General features: G+C 52.5%; 1 protein-coding gene across 1 annotated transcript; it reads right to left on the bottom strand.

Annotated features, from left to right (window-relative positions):
- Positions 1 to 718: 718 nt before the first annotated feature.
- On the bottom strand, positions 719 to 13,327 carry MRPL37 (mitochondrial ribosomal protein L37). Its single transcript, XM_024571170.3, has 7 exons — positions 12,918 to 13,327; positions 10,710 to 10,893; positions 10,500 to 10,615; positions 7,612 to 7,797; positions 5,466 to 5,623; positions 2,451 to 2,654; positions 719 to 937 (listed from the first exon to the last, which is right to left on the bottom strand). Exons 1-7 carry the CDS (start codon positions 13,261 to 13,263, stop codon positions 836 to 838), a joined length of 1,296 nt encoding a protein of 431 aa, XP_024426938.2. The 5' UTR covers positions 13,264 to 13,327; the 3' UTR covers positions 719 to 835.
- Positions 13,328 to 13,538: the final 211 nt, after the last annotated feature.

Genomic DNA, 13,538 nt, shown 5'->3' with positions numbered 1-13,538 from the left:
ACAAAGGGGCGGGGCCTGTGACCTCGGGAACCCCACCCGAACGGGAGCGCAATCAGGATGCCCAGGCTGTCTGTGGTCTCTGCCCCCTGGGGAGGAGGTGGGGCGGCGGAGCCTCCCCGGGGGTGGACAGGGGTGTGAGCCTGTGAACCAGGCTGTAAGAAAAATATTATTGAAGTATAACAATACAATCAGGTCAAGAAATAGTAATTCATGAAAAAAAGACTAATTCAGGGTAAAAATAAATCAGAGTAATGGTTAACTTTGGGAATCATCATCCGGGATGGACACATCTGCTGGGGTGTTCAAAATGTTCTACATCTTGATCTGAATGCTGGTTATCATGATAGTTTACATATTCAATCTAACATAATTGTTTCAAATGAAGTTAAAGACAGCCAAGTGCTCCTAGAGCCATCTCACAGAAGGAAGCAGATGAACTTTTTGGCCAACCCAACCCAACCCAACACACACTCTATTCAGACACTACGTATGCATAGCTATAGTCTTCAAACCACAGGCCATATTATTGTGCCCTAAGTTTCAGGCGAATAAACTGAAACTCAGAGAAAGATTCTTGTCTAAAGTCACAAAATAGATTGCGAGCAGAGCTGGGACCGCGCAGGTGGCAGGGCCCGCACTTGTGTGGGGCAGGTGTACAGCGTGGGCCCACATGGGACTGCGGGGCCCCTCCGGACAGCACCCTCTCACCAAGCACCAGCACCGGAAGTACTCTTTATTGTCACCGAGCCCACCAGGCAGAAAGAGCACTATGGCCCCAGGCAGGCCCAGAAACCACCCAGGATGCAGGATCTTCAGTGAGGGGGGCCAGGGGGCTTCAGGCCTCAGAAGGCTCCTTGGCTCCCACAGCGCCGTGCAAATACAGAGCTAAAAACTTCTTGAATGTCTCTGGCTGGAAACCAGTCGGCCCTACAGGTTCCTGGAAAGAACACAGCCCATTAGGATCCTGCTACCAGGCTTACTGGCAGCAATTAAAACAAAGGTGGTTTTATGTAAACCCCAAGCACCTGCATAATAACTCTTTCTTTCTCTCACAGACCAAGGAGGGGCCCTGGAGAGCTGGCACCACAGAGACACCAGAGGAGCTGGCTGGGAGAGAATAGGAAGCACTCCTAGCTCCTTTCAGCCAATCTTCTGTTGACAATGACGTGATCCCTAATCCCTCTGACTTCAACCACCACAGACAAGTGGACTGTTGCTCCTTTTCACCCCCCTGGGGCCCTAAGTCCTCACTCCTTCCTCACACTCCTCCCAGGCACCTTCTCTGTGCTGGGGCTGTGCCTAGTGCTGGGAACCCCAGTGACGTGAGTTAGCTCCCACCCTCATGCAGCACACAGCCAGGGCTGATAGGGCGATAGTAAAAGGTCATAGGCCTCGTAACAGAACCAGGAAAAAGATGCTAAGAAAAACGGGAGAAAATAACTAACTTGCTGACTTTGATACATGGAAATGACCAGATACGAATCTTTTTTTGTTGAACGAGTCTTAAAGGGCAAGTAGAACGCGACAAAAAGAAAGAAAAGGAAGGAGACCTCAGAGGGACCAGCAGGGAACTTTGTACAGAGGCACATATGAAGGCAGGAAGGGCAAGGAGGCTGATGCCAGTGCGGGGGGTGGGGGTTTGCAGTCAGGAGCTTAACTGGAAAGGAAAGGAGGAGCCATTGACCCCAGGATGGCTTGGCGCTAAGTGTTCTGGGGGGAAGAGGTTGAAGGAAGAGGAGAGACATGCAGGGGAGAAGGGAGAGCGGCTCAGAGTGGAGACCCATGGAGGTGGCCGGCGTGGCTGTGCAGGGAGACACAGCGGTGTGTGGGGCAAAGAGAAGGGCCCGGGCCCAGGAGGCATTTCAAGGGTAGAAACAACGACAGATGCTGGAGAACTAACTCCACAACTGACATGCTGGTAATGTTCACTCAGCACATCCACTGAGGCTGTGTGGGACACGGCACTCAGGCGGTCAGATCCAGCAGTGTCCCAGTCTCCCGTCTCCCCCCACCCCGGGGTATGTCCCTCAGAGTGCCATGCCACTATTCTACAGATGGATTTAGATCCTGCCGCTGCCCTGCACAGGAAGCAGGCCTGCGCTCGTCAGGTGGGCACTGGGGGGCGGCAGTGACGCGCAAGCCTCCTCTGCAGCACCCACTAAAATCCTGAGCTACCTAAGTGCGGGGCACACTGGGAGCTCTGCGGAGCTGGGCATGGTGGGTGCAGAAGGAAGCAGGAGGGAGGTGCAGAGCTGGGCAGGGTCGAGGTGGGGAGCGTTGTTTAGGTGATGGGCAGGGCTGAAGGAGTCCTACAGTCTGAGGTCCTGGGCACGCAGCTCCTCAAGCCAGGGCCCCACGCAAGGGCATCCCCTTAACCCCACCCCTGTTCTCCCTGGGTTGGGTGAGTCGTGGCCCTGCTCCAGTCACACGCAGGAGACGGCTGGACTTACCACAACCACCTTCTTTTTGATCACTGGGAGACACCAAAAATGCTGGTAGAGGAGCTGGTCCGAGTCCACCCACACCAGATTCTTGACGCCCTCGTTGGAGGCCAGATCTGTGGTGTTCAGCTGTAACACCAGGAACTGGAAGACACGCCCGTCGGTGCCCACACACTGCACAACTACCGGTTGCTCCAACACCTTGGTGTCGTTCTGAGAGACAAGGGGACAAGTAAATCACACACACAACTGGGTGTAAGGAACAGCACGGGCCAGGTGGCTTCTAGTTCTGGCCTTTCCAACAACACCCGCTCCCGTCTACTTGTTTCACCACAAGCTGAGGAAACCGGAGTTCAGGGCACTGACCAGGGCCAGGCCCACCGCCCTCTCCCAGCCTGGCTCTGCCGGCCTGCTGCCTCATGGCCCCAGGGTGCCTGCTCTTCAAGTTGAGCACATTAAAGTAATAATTCCTGTCACTGAGAGGTGACTGCTGGGCAAGCGGCACAGGACAGGAAGGTGAGCTGGGAGGTTAACGACAGGAAGTCCCTCGCACTCTTGGCGTCACCTAATGGCGGCAACAGTGACATCGGCTCTCTCAGTTGTGGGCCTAGAGGGCCAGTGGATGTACATAATCCGCTTCAGTTCTCATTCCGCTGGACAGACAAGCAAACTGAGATCCAGTGAGGCAAGTGGCCTGTCTGGAGTCACCAGCATGTGGCATCAGAACCCAGACCAGCTCAGCCTCGGCCACGCTCACTTTCCATGTCTGCCTGCGCCCAGGGGCCAGGCAGCGGTCTCATCGGGGCTTCACGCTGCCAGTACAGCTCTGCGAATAGGCCGGACTCCTGGGGTGAGTCCAGTCCGCCACGTCCACTTCGGGATTTCACCAGTCACCCCATGTGCTAACTGTCTCTTCCAGTTAGCGCCACTTGGTAATAACAACTATACTAACAACCATTCACTGAGGCCTTTCATGTGCCAGGCATTGTGCCAGTTTTACATCAAATCACTCCTAATCTCATAAATCTAGTGGTGTATTCCCACTTAAGAGACAAGAAAGCAGGTTCAGAGAGGTGGCATAATTTGCTCCAGGTTAGCCATGAGGTATGAGCCAGACCTCATGCTCTTAAGTCACTTAAAATACTGGTGTTCTGGTCTACATGCAGTGTCCCATGCTATCCAATAACAGCGCCTCTTTTCCCGCTCAGCAGTGTCAGCGGTGTCCCCGTATGGGTGACAAATCAGACATGCACCCTACTGAGACCTTGCAGCAATCCAGTTCTGTGACTGCTACCCACTAGACAGAGACCCAGTATGCAGGCTGCACGAGGCACAGCATCCTTGATCTGAAAATGCTGCCTCCATTCACCCCTCCAAGGCCGCATCGAACGTCAGGAATAGCTAATGTCAGACCTCGGTGTGGGCCACACTGGGACTGCTGGCCTTAGAAATACCTGTTCTTAGCTGCATGAGAAATAAATAAAACGAAAAGTACCTCCTGAGTGTTAGCTGAGAATTTTGTATTGACTCTTACCTCCCTCTACAGATCAATAAAGCTGCAGGTAGTACATAAATTTCTCAGCAATTTTACCTTGGACACAGAGGCTCTTCCCATAATTGCTCAACTTCACAGCCCCAGGAATAATCTGTACCTGGAGGGGGTGGGGAGGCCTCCTTTCTACCCAACCAGGTAGCAATTAGTGGCAGCATTGCTACCCGTGCTCTGCTGGCACAGGACCGACGGCGAGTCTGCAGGCCTAGACCCTGGCACGTGACGGTCTCCGTCACCTTCCCCTGCCCCAGAGACGGAAGGCAGCACGTCTTTCGAAGATGGACAGATCAGAGCTCTAAGGTTGACCAATCTGCTCGTTAGCTGTGGGCTCTTGGGCAGGTTACCGAACCTTCCAGAGCCTTCAGGAAGTGCACAGAGAATGGAAACAAAGAATCTTCCAATGACTGGAAAGACACAAGAAGGTCACATAAAGGTGTGACAGCTGCAAATCCCTCAGCTGTGTCACCTTGGGCGGTTACTTAGCCTCCCTGAGCCTCAGTGTCTTCATCTGTGAAAGGAAGCTACTGGTACCTGCCACGGGGGCTGCTACGAGGGCTCAATGATGCAGTGGTTCTCAAGTGTCAGCGCAGCGGTCCCAGACCTGAGCCTGCACCGGCCTCCAGAGGGCTGTCTGACACTGACTGCTGGCCACCCCGTTTCCGACGCAGTAGGCCCAGGGTGGGTCTGGGAACCTGCGCTTCCGACAAGTTCTCAGTTGATGCTGATGCCGCCAATCCAAGACCATATTTTGAGGACCATCCTAATTTGATGTCTGGCAGGTAGCAGATGTTCAATGCAGGCACAGTCCATGCCTCTCTGCATCTCATTTGGCTAAACACCTCCACAACCCCACCTAGTTCTAGGCGGGGTGGGATGGGTAACAGGACATGTTGATTTCCCTCCCTCCCCCAGAAAGGCCTCAGGCTGTAACCCGGCAACAGTTCCCAGAACCTCTCCCCAATCCCTTGCTCCCAGAGAGGCTTCCCCCAGCAATGCGTGACACCACTCAGCCTGCATCCTACACCATCTGAGGCCCCCGAGGACCGCTCTCAGAATCAAGGGACTCCCACCAAGGGGTATCTCGGGTCCCCACGACCCATCCTGCCTAAGCAGACAGCTCCGGCCCTCTCCTGCCTGCCCTGGGGAGCCTGGCGCTCCGGTTCGGACACTACAGCACAGGGCGGTACGCTGCAGACAGACTACCGGAGCCTTGGCAGTTGGCTGTGCCTGGCTCCCAAACTCTCGTCACTCCTCACTGCTATGTAACGCTGCAGAAGTGGCTCGGCCTCCCTGTGACTCGGTGACATGATGCTAAAGCTGGGGGTCACAGTGAAACCATGTGAGTGCAGTGCCTCTCCCTGAAATTCCTCAGTAAAGCAAGGGATCCTCCCTACCCCTTTCTTTCTCTGAGCAGTGGAAGGCAGGAGACCACCATGTGGACCGCAGCTCGGGGGTCTCCTCCACATACGTACCCCATAGAGGAGCCGGGCCTGAGCCAGGGCACTGCCGAAGGCAAACAGGATCATCTTGGCCCTCAGCCGGTCGGGCAGAAAGCGGTAAGTTCGTACATTGGCTGCCTCCAGCAAATACAGGGTGTGCGCATAGGGGTAAGGATAACCCTCCTGGAATCCTGCAAGATATATAACCACGTGGAGGGCAGAAAAGATTAATGAGCCTGCCCCAAAGCCTCGGGACAGTCACCTCACCTGAGCTCAGGGGCAGGCACCACCCAGACCCAGTAAGGGCACACACAGCCACTCCAGCTCAGGGGCTGGCAAACTGCGGCCTGCGGCCAACCTGCCCCCTCCTGTTTTTGGAAATAAAGTCTTCTACCAGAGCACACCTCTGTCCACTCACTTGCTGACGTGCTGTCCATTAAGTAGCTGTGGCAGGGCGCATAGTAGCCCGCAAACCCGAAAACGTTCACCACGTGGCTCTTCACAGAAAACATGTGCTGCCCTGTTACAGGAGAGTCTCGCACGAACCCAACTCCACCCCTTTCTCTCTCATTCAAGCACACGGGTGACAGTGACATTAGCAGAAGGATAACCTGAAACCTATGGTAGGAATTTTTTTAAAAAAGCAAATCATTTGCAAAATTCAATACTTTCATTGGTAACAAATGACTCGCCTCATACCTCACAATTGTCGGCACAGCACTGGTGCTGAGCCCAAGTTTGGCATTTGCTCGACTCAGCCATGACCCTGCTGGTCACTGTTCTCCTCCCCTGCACGGCTCTGGGTACACCCTTGGCAGGCTGGGGGCTTCTAGAATGAGTAACCTGGACCAGCCAAAGTAACCTGGACCAGGGGAAAGAGGGAGAAAGAGGCTGGGACTATGTGGCTCTGAAAACCCCAGAGAAGAGCACTACTTAGGAGAGACACGGCTTTCCCGTCGGCCTCAGGCCCCGCGTCGGCCCCTCAGCACGTGTGAGCACCCGACACTCTGCACTCCCTCTGCGCTGAGCTCTACAAGAGGTACCAGAACAGAGCCAAGCACAGCCGGCCGATGCCTTTGAGGAACTCAAAGTTCAGAGGGGAAGACGGACAGGAAAACTGATCGTAGCCACATAGAGGGACACGTCCAGATACAAGGGGGCCGTGTGAGGAACAGAAGGCTTGTGGAAACTGGAAAGTCCCAGGGCATCCCAGGGAAGAGTGACCCCCAGATGAATGATGCAAGGTGAGCATTATCAAGCTGAAGACAAAACGAGGCGAATGGTCACAAGCTCCGGGTAGAGGGGAGAGACTGTGTCCAAGCATGACAGTGAGGAGGCACATGGCGTGTTTAGTGCAGCTGGGACATGGGGGTGTACAGGGGGCAAGGACGAGGCTGGAGGGGGGCAGAGGCCAGAGCTGAAGGCCCTTGTGTGATAAGCTAAGGAGTTCAAACTTTATCCAACAGACAGAGGGGAGGCGGGCACGGAGAGAGACGGAATTACATGTGTATTAGAAAGGTGAGACTGCGCTGGAGGGACTGGAGGGACACAGCCTGGGCCACACTGACCAGCTGGGAGACTACGGCAATGGGCAAGTGAGAGGCAGTGGGCTCTGACCTAGGCTGCAGCTGCGGAAACAGAGGCTAAGGAAAAACGCTACAGCTCACAACGACTGAGGGGACAGCAGGAACCATGGGCCTGCCTAGCCTGGCTCCCCAGTGTCTGTCTGGGCTGATGGTGGTGCCTTTTTCAATGGCATTTGGATGGATAGCTCCATTCAAGGTCTGTGGGGCTTCCTCAGTCCTACCGGGAGGTTGGCCAGCATTTACACGGTACAGAGAAAAGAGGGTGTCTTTCAAGGGACCTATTATGAACACAGGGAACATTGGTCTTAATCAAAAGCCATGCACACCACCCATTAAAACTCCGATGTAATAGCATTGCTTCTCAGGTGTCAAAAGTGAAGTTGGCATTTGAGCAAATCATTTCAGCTCTCTGAGCCTCAGCTTCCTTGCCTATAAAATGGGGATAGTACCTGTCGCACAGGGCTGCTCCATGTGTCTTAGAAGAAAATGCATGTGAGGTGCCAGCACACACTAAGTACTCAATATATCCTTCCCCTTGGGAAGCACATCTCTCATCTCCACACTGCCCAAAAGTCAAAGGCTTTGATATTTACCGGTGTCATCTTTTTCATCATAAACATTGCACTCCTGAAGACCAATAGTGGGAGATATGGGATAGAAGGTCTCAAGAACATGATTCTGAGTAGCTTCGACTTCCTCTCTGGAGGCGATGGGGGGCAGAGGGTCCCTGGCATTCAGCCGGGTGCCGCCAGAACCACAGACCTGCAGGAGAAGAGACTCTGAGGGGGAGAGAGACAGTTAGTCTGGTCTGGTCTAAAGCCTCATCGCAGCCCCGTCCTGCCGTGCTCAAGTCTCTTACAGCTTCCGGGCTCTGATCCCAGAGAACAAACCCTTGGTTAAGGTATTAACCCCAGGGTTCTTGAGAGGGAAACTGACCAATGCATTCTTCCTGTGTTCTCTTTCCAGGGACCCCTAAGACCTGGCGGTTTCTGGGGGTTCAGGGCTGCGCCGCACAGACTGTCCCAAGCCCGGCTCTATGCTGGGGACTACAAAATGAGTTACACTCTGCTCTCAAGAAGCTCACCAGGTAGTAAGTGCTACAACAAATGTATGAACTATACTCAGGGACAGGAGAGGTGGGAGAACTGACCCTGTCCAGGCCTGGGAAGCTTCCTGAAAGAAGCACTGCCTTTAAACTAGCTTCTGAAGGACAGTTAAGAGCAGAATTTCTCAACTTTGGCACTATTGACACTTTGGACCACATAACTCTTTGGTGAGGGAGGCTCTCCTATAGATGTCTGAGAGCACCCTTGACCTCTACCACCTGGATGCCAGGAGAACTCCCCCCACACACCCCACCCCCACTCCAACCTGGTTCAAGTCATGTCACAACCAAAAATGTCTCCAGACGTTGGAAAATCTCCCCTACATGGCCAACCCGCCCTTAGCTGAAAAGTGCTGGTAAGAGCTTGCCAGGCAAAGAACGGGGAGAAAAGCATTCTAGTGAAGAAGGGGAACACGTGCAAAGGCACGGAAGTGTGCTGCTCCGTGGCGGGGCTTAGGGAAATAAAGGCAGATGACTAGGGTATGGCATGGCGGGAGGGAGAGACGGAGAGAGAGAACACTGAGGCCAGAGGCTCAGGAGAGAGGCTGTGAAACCCAGGAAGATGGCCAGACTGCCCTCCACAACTGAAAGTGGGAAAGTCAGGCCTGTCAGAACGCCTCCCTGAAGGCGGGTTAACATGTCCGCTAAGGAGACACAGGTGCACGAGGGGGACCCCCTCACTTCTGACTCATCAACAAGTGTGTGACTCTGACTGGGAATGCCCTTCACGGGGGTCCCCACAGGAGGCCACATGCCACCACCAGGCAAAATGGAAAAACTCCTTGAGAATGGCCTCCTGAGAATTCTCCATGGAGGCCAGTCTTCCTCTGAAGGTGCTTGTTTGGGTTGTTTTTTTGTTTTTAGAAATAGTCAAATAGCTGGGTAATGGTAATGGATCAAGAATGAAAAGTGTCATTTAATTAGCACGTGGCCTCCTTACTGAGTATGTACAAAAGGGATCCTACATCTGTGGATGGATAAACTCTGGTCCATTTGTTAAAGTAAGTCATACCCTCACCTCGAGAATAGTTTTCTGAAGTATTTCCTGTTTCCTCATATATATAATCCGCAAGGAAGATAAATGCGCCCGGACCGGCCCTAACCCTGGGTTCAGACTCTCCCCACAGACCACTCTAGCGTGGTTTCCAGTTCCATCCCCTCCACACCTCTCCTCCAGGGACAGCTCCAAATGGGGCGGTTTCGTTACAGCAATCCCTGATGACAGGCCCACGAGCGCTCCTCTGTTAATGAGGTGCACTAATTTCCTTCGTGCGGCCATTACCTCTGCTAAGCTGCCTCCCTGCCAGGAAGTCCACACTCGAAGGGGCAAGCTGGGGAAAGCTGACCAAGCAGATGCCCTGAGAATCCCACATTCCTTCATAGCTGGTCTCCTTGCTTCAGGTTTCTACGCAGCAGGACACCCATGCACTCTGGACGTCCCTTCCTGAAATACCTGAAACTCGGAGCTCACTTCAGTCCCCGTCCCCTCGGCCAGCACCTATTGCATAGCACGCACTACCGGACACCGGGGCGGGGCTCATGGGTCAGTGAGATGGACAGGAGAGGCACCGGGCAGCTACCACACAGCACAGTGTGTGCTACGGCACACACATGCACAACGGGCATACAGGCCACGGAGGAGGAAGAGCCAACCTGTGGGTTCACACAGGAAGGGGGCCTGAGCTGAGTCCTGCAGGTAAGAATTTACTCAAATGAGGAAAGTAGAAGAGAGCCTTTCAGACAGAATGCACAGTATGTGCAAAGATGTAAGAGCTTGATGCCAAAAAGCTGCAAGTGGCTAAAGTGTAAATCTGGGCATGGGGGAGGGGGAGGGGGGAGAGGCAGTTGAGCAGGAGACACGACTAGAAAGACTGGGTGGTGGCCAAATCAGAGGGCCTTGGGTACCGTGATAAATGGTTTGAGCTACTGGGAGACAGTGAAGGATTTGAAAAAAGAGGGTCATAAGACGTGCACTCTGGAAAGATCACTCGAGCAGCTATGTGGGAAGGGGACTGGGGAAAGGAGAAAGGCGTGCACGGGGTTAAAAGGCTCTTGCAATAGAATATGGGCTTTGTGAGAGCAGAGACTGGGTGAGGTTTGTTACCTCCTTAGAGTCAACATGTAGGCACTTGTAGGCATTCGACAGGTATGTCTGAATTAACAGTCTTGGGGAAAAGTGATTAAAAACAAAAAAAGCTGGGCTATGGCTAGTGATATTGAGGATGTGCCTAAGCCTACAAAACTGGATCATGAACGATGGAAGTGAGGGCACATGTCGGGGTGTGGGGGGCTGGGAATGTGAGCTGGCGGTACGGTACGGCTAAGACAGAAAGAGAAAAAACAGACCATGGCTTGCTGGTATACAAGATGACCAACCTCGGTTCCAGGTGGTGGATAACCTGTAGTTTTTGGCACACATCCGCCTGGCCAGAGAAGGATGCTTTGGAATCTGGGACTTACACAGCTGTATCAGACTGTCCACAATGATTGGGCTTGGGAAAAAAGAAGAAACATTTGGAGACATAAAACAACACGGTGACTCCAACATCAATCAGGTGGCAATCTTACCGACGTGGGGAAACTTACCAGTAGGTCTCTCTCTTGGGGATGTCTCCAGTGCAGTGCCAGAGACGCGCGTGACAGATCACATTCAGAACACGCTCGTCTTGGTTCTCTATGTGGTTCCTTGGGTCGTCGAGGAGGCTAAGCACTTTCTTGGGAAGGCCTTCTATTAACTTGGCTTTGGTAAGCCAGAGGGCCTGCTTCACACCTTTGGGGTAATTAGTCACAAAAAAAAAAAAAAGAATTCAGAATGAGATACCTAAGCCTGCCTGGTAGCATCTTGTTAGCATCTTGGGGAAAAGGCTGCACAGAGACAGAGAGAGACACCTGAAGGGTCAGAACTACAAATAAGGAGCAGAAACTAGAACAGCCAGATTTCAACTCTGTTTCAGGAATGACTGTCTACTGAAGGAGGGTTAACACTGAGACAGCGAGAGCCAGGCACAGCAGGGATGAGGACAGTGGCTCAGGTGGCTGAGATCATAAGCATCTGTCTATTCGGACAGACCCTAGACTACAGGTTGAGAGCAATGGATGCCAACCTTTCAAAACCTAGATCTCTTGTTTAACCCACACCCAGTCCTTGGCTGGAGAAGCCCAAATGTACCTCATTTATTAGGATTAAGCCCCTGCTGCTTTATCAAGGGAAGGAGCTTTTGGAATAATGGAAATAACTTTTAAATCATGAATAACTTGAAGAGCCCTGAGTTTGGGAGCACTTAGATAATATTTCACATCTTCTCTAACCCTGAGATTCCATACTGATCTACTTCATAAACAGATTTTTGTATGAAGAAGGCCTCTGAAACATACTGTACTTGTCTCCCTGAGACCTTCCGCTCCTCTCCCTGGCCTTACTATACGAAGGCTGGGCTTTTCCTGGGTATGGCATTGTTTAGTCTTTTTTTTATTTGTTTATTTTTATGGACATGGTAAACTGCAAAACTGAAAATGTTTTTCCCTATCCCAAAGATAAACAAACTTTAATTTCTTAAAAGGCCAGATAGCAAATATTTTCAGCTTCTGGGTCACATGATCACCTCTGCCACTGCAGCACAAGGGCAGGCAGCCGCAGGCAAGCAGTAAACCAGTGGGTGCGGCTGTGTTCTACCAAAACTATTTACAGACACGGGCTAACTGGCCTATTAGCAGCTGCTCCAGTCTCTGTGTCACTTGTTGTTGCTAGTAGGCTGAGAGCCAAGTTGGGGGATCCCCGTGAGCAAGCAGAGCCTCACAGAGTGAATTTTTTGTATTCAACTCACTGTTTTATTGTGCTGATAATCTTTGTGCTGACTGCCTCATCTATTTTTAATTTAATCTCGCTGTGTTGTAAAATTTCTCTAAGATACTTAAAATACTTTTCAGAAGAAGATGAAGTCTAAATAAACTGAAATACAGCTGATTCAGACTGCCTCGTCTTTAAACATTAAGGAACATCAACTGCTCTCAGCAGGATGTGCCGAGGTGCCAGGCAGAAGTCCCTTTAATTCACTTTCCCCAGATCTGGCTTCTCTAAGGGAGGAACCCGCACAGACCTAGGGATCTAACTTCTGCATGAAGCCCACACACGAGATCTCTACCCTCAAGTCAAAGTTAGCACTGCATTCTTCTCAAGGATTGTCCCCACAGGTTAGCAGAGGGCTGGTTACTGCTTTGGCTGACAGGCTATATTCATCCCAGCTGGAAAAACGCCGCTCTGACTCGGGGACGTATCTTCATTTGAAAAGCTGTGTCTGGGATTAAAGGGAGCCTAGACACTGTTGGGGAGACACCCTCAGGCAGTTTCTTTTGTATTAATAAACGAAAGGCAATGAAGGCAATGAGACTTTTCACTTTAAGGCTCATAAGACATCAGAAATACAAACATTTAGAAATGGAACCTTTGGATTTTTGTGGTTGGAGCAGAAAAAACCCTGGAGTGGAAGCTGGGGAACCTGAGTTCTAGTCCTGACACTGCCACTGTTCTTTAAACATTAAAGTCTATACCAAAACTCTGCAAGATACAGAGCTAGAGAAGCAGATCGGGGCGCAGAGATCAAGAGCTTTAGGGTAGACAGCTCTTTACAACCCATGAATCCGGACAACTGTCAGAAAGCAGGAATCACTATTGGCCCTACTTCGCAGACGAAGAAACCGAGACCCTCAGGGTTTCAATGTCTTGTCCAAAGCCACAGAAGGGGTCAGTACAGGGTAGAGGAACAAGGTCCCCTCCTGCCCATCGTGGGGCCTCACCCTCGAGGAGGCTGCAGCGCTGGTGGAAGGTGTGGCAGACCTGGTCCTTGTACAGAGGGTGTTCGTGAATCGGAGGAACGCGGCGGAACTTTGGATGCGTCCAGCCGGGATCCCAGGGCGGGAAGACCGGCCGCGCCAGCCAGGGCACGAAGTGCATCTTCCCCGCGTAGGTGATGGGCTCCAATCCAGGGATTTCGTACACCCTGTCCAGGGGAGGAGGCTCGGGCTTCCGCGTAGAGCGGACGCCCCACTCGTACGCCCCGCGTCTCGGGGCCCCATATCCCCCAAGGCCGAGCCGTCCGGGGTGAGCCAGCGCCCGCCTCGCGGGCCCTGACGCCAACGCCATACCGACTGGGTCTCCTCAAGACCTCCACCTGGACGCCGCCATCTTCCCGTGCGCAAGGCCTGCTGGGAGCGAAAGGGGCTGGGCGTCAAAGTTAGTTTTCTGAGTGGCAGACACTCAAACCAATCAAAGTCAGGGCATCTTATTCTTGCCCCACCCCATAGGCCTTTCCCATTTTCTCATAGGTGGGACTATCTCTCTCTTTTCCTCCTCCCGTTGTTGTTGTTGAGAGAGACTCTCTCTTTTCCTCCTCCTCCGTTGTTGTTGTTGAGAGAGAG

The sequence above is a fragment of the Desmodus rotundus genome, chromosome 3 (genome assembly GCF_022682495.2).
Source record: "Desmodus rotundus isolate HL8 chromosome 3, HLdesRot8A.1, whole genome shotgun sequence".
Classification (NCBI taxonomy): domain Eukaryota; kingdom Metazoa; phylum Chordata; class Mammalia; order Chiroptera; family Phyllostomidae; genus Desmodus; species Desmodus rotundus.
Note: the sequence above shows the minus strand (reverse complement) of the source record. Positions and strands in the feature narration are given on the sequence as shown.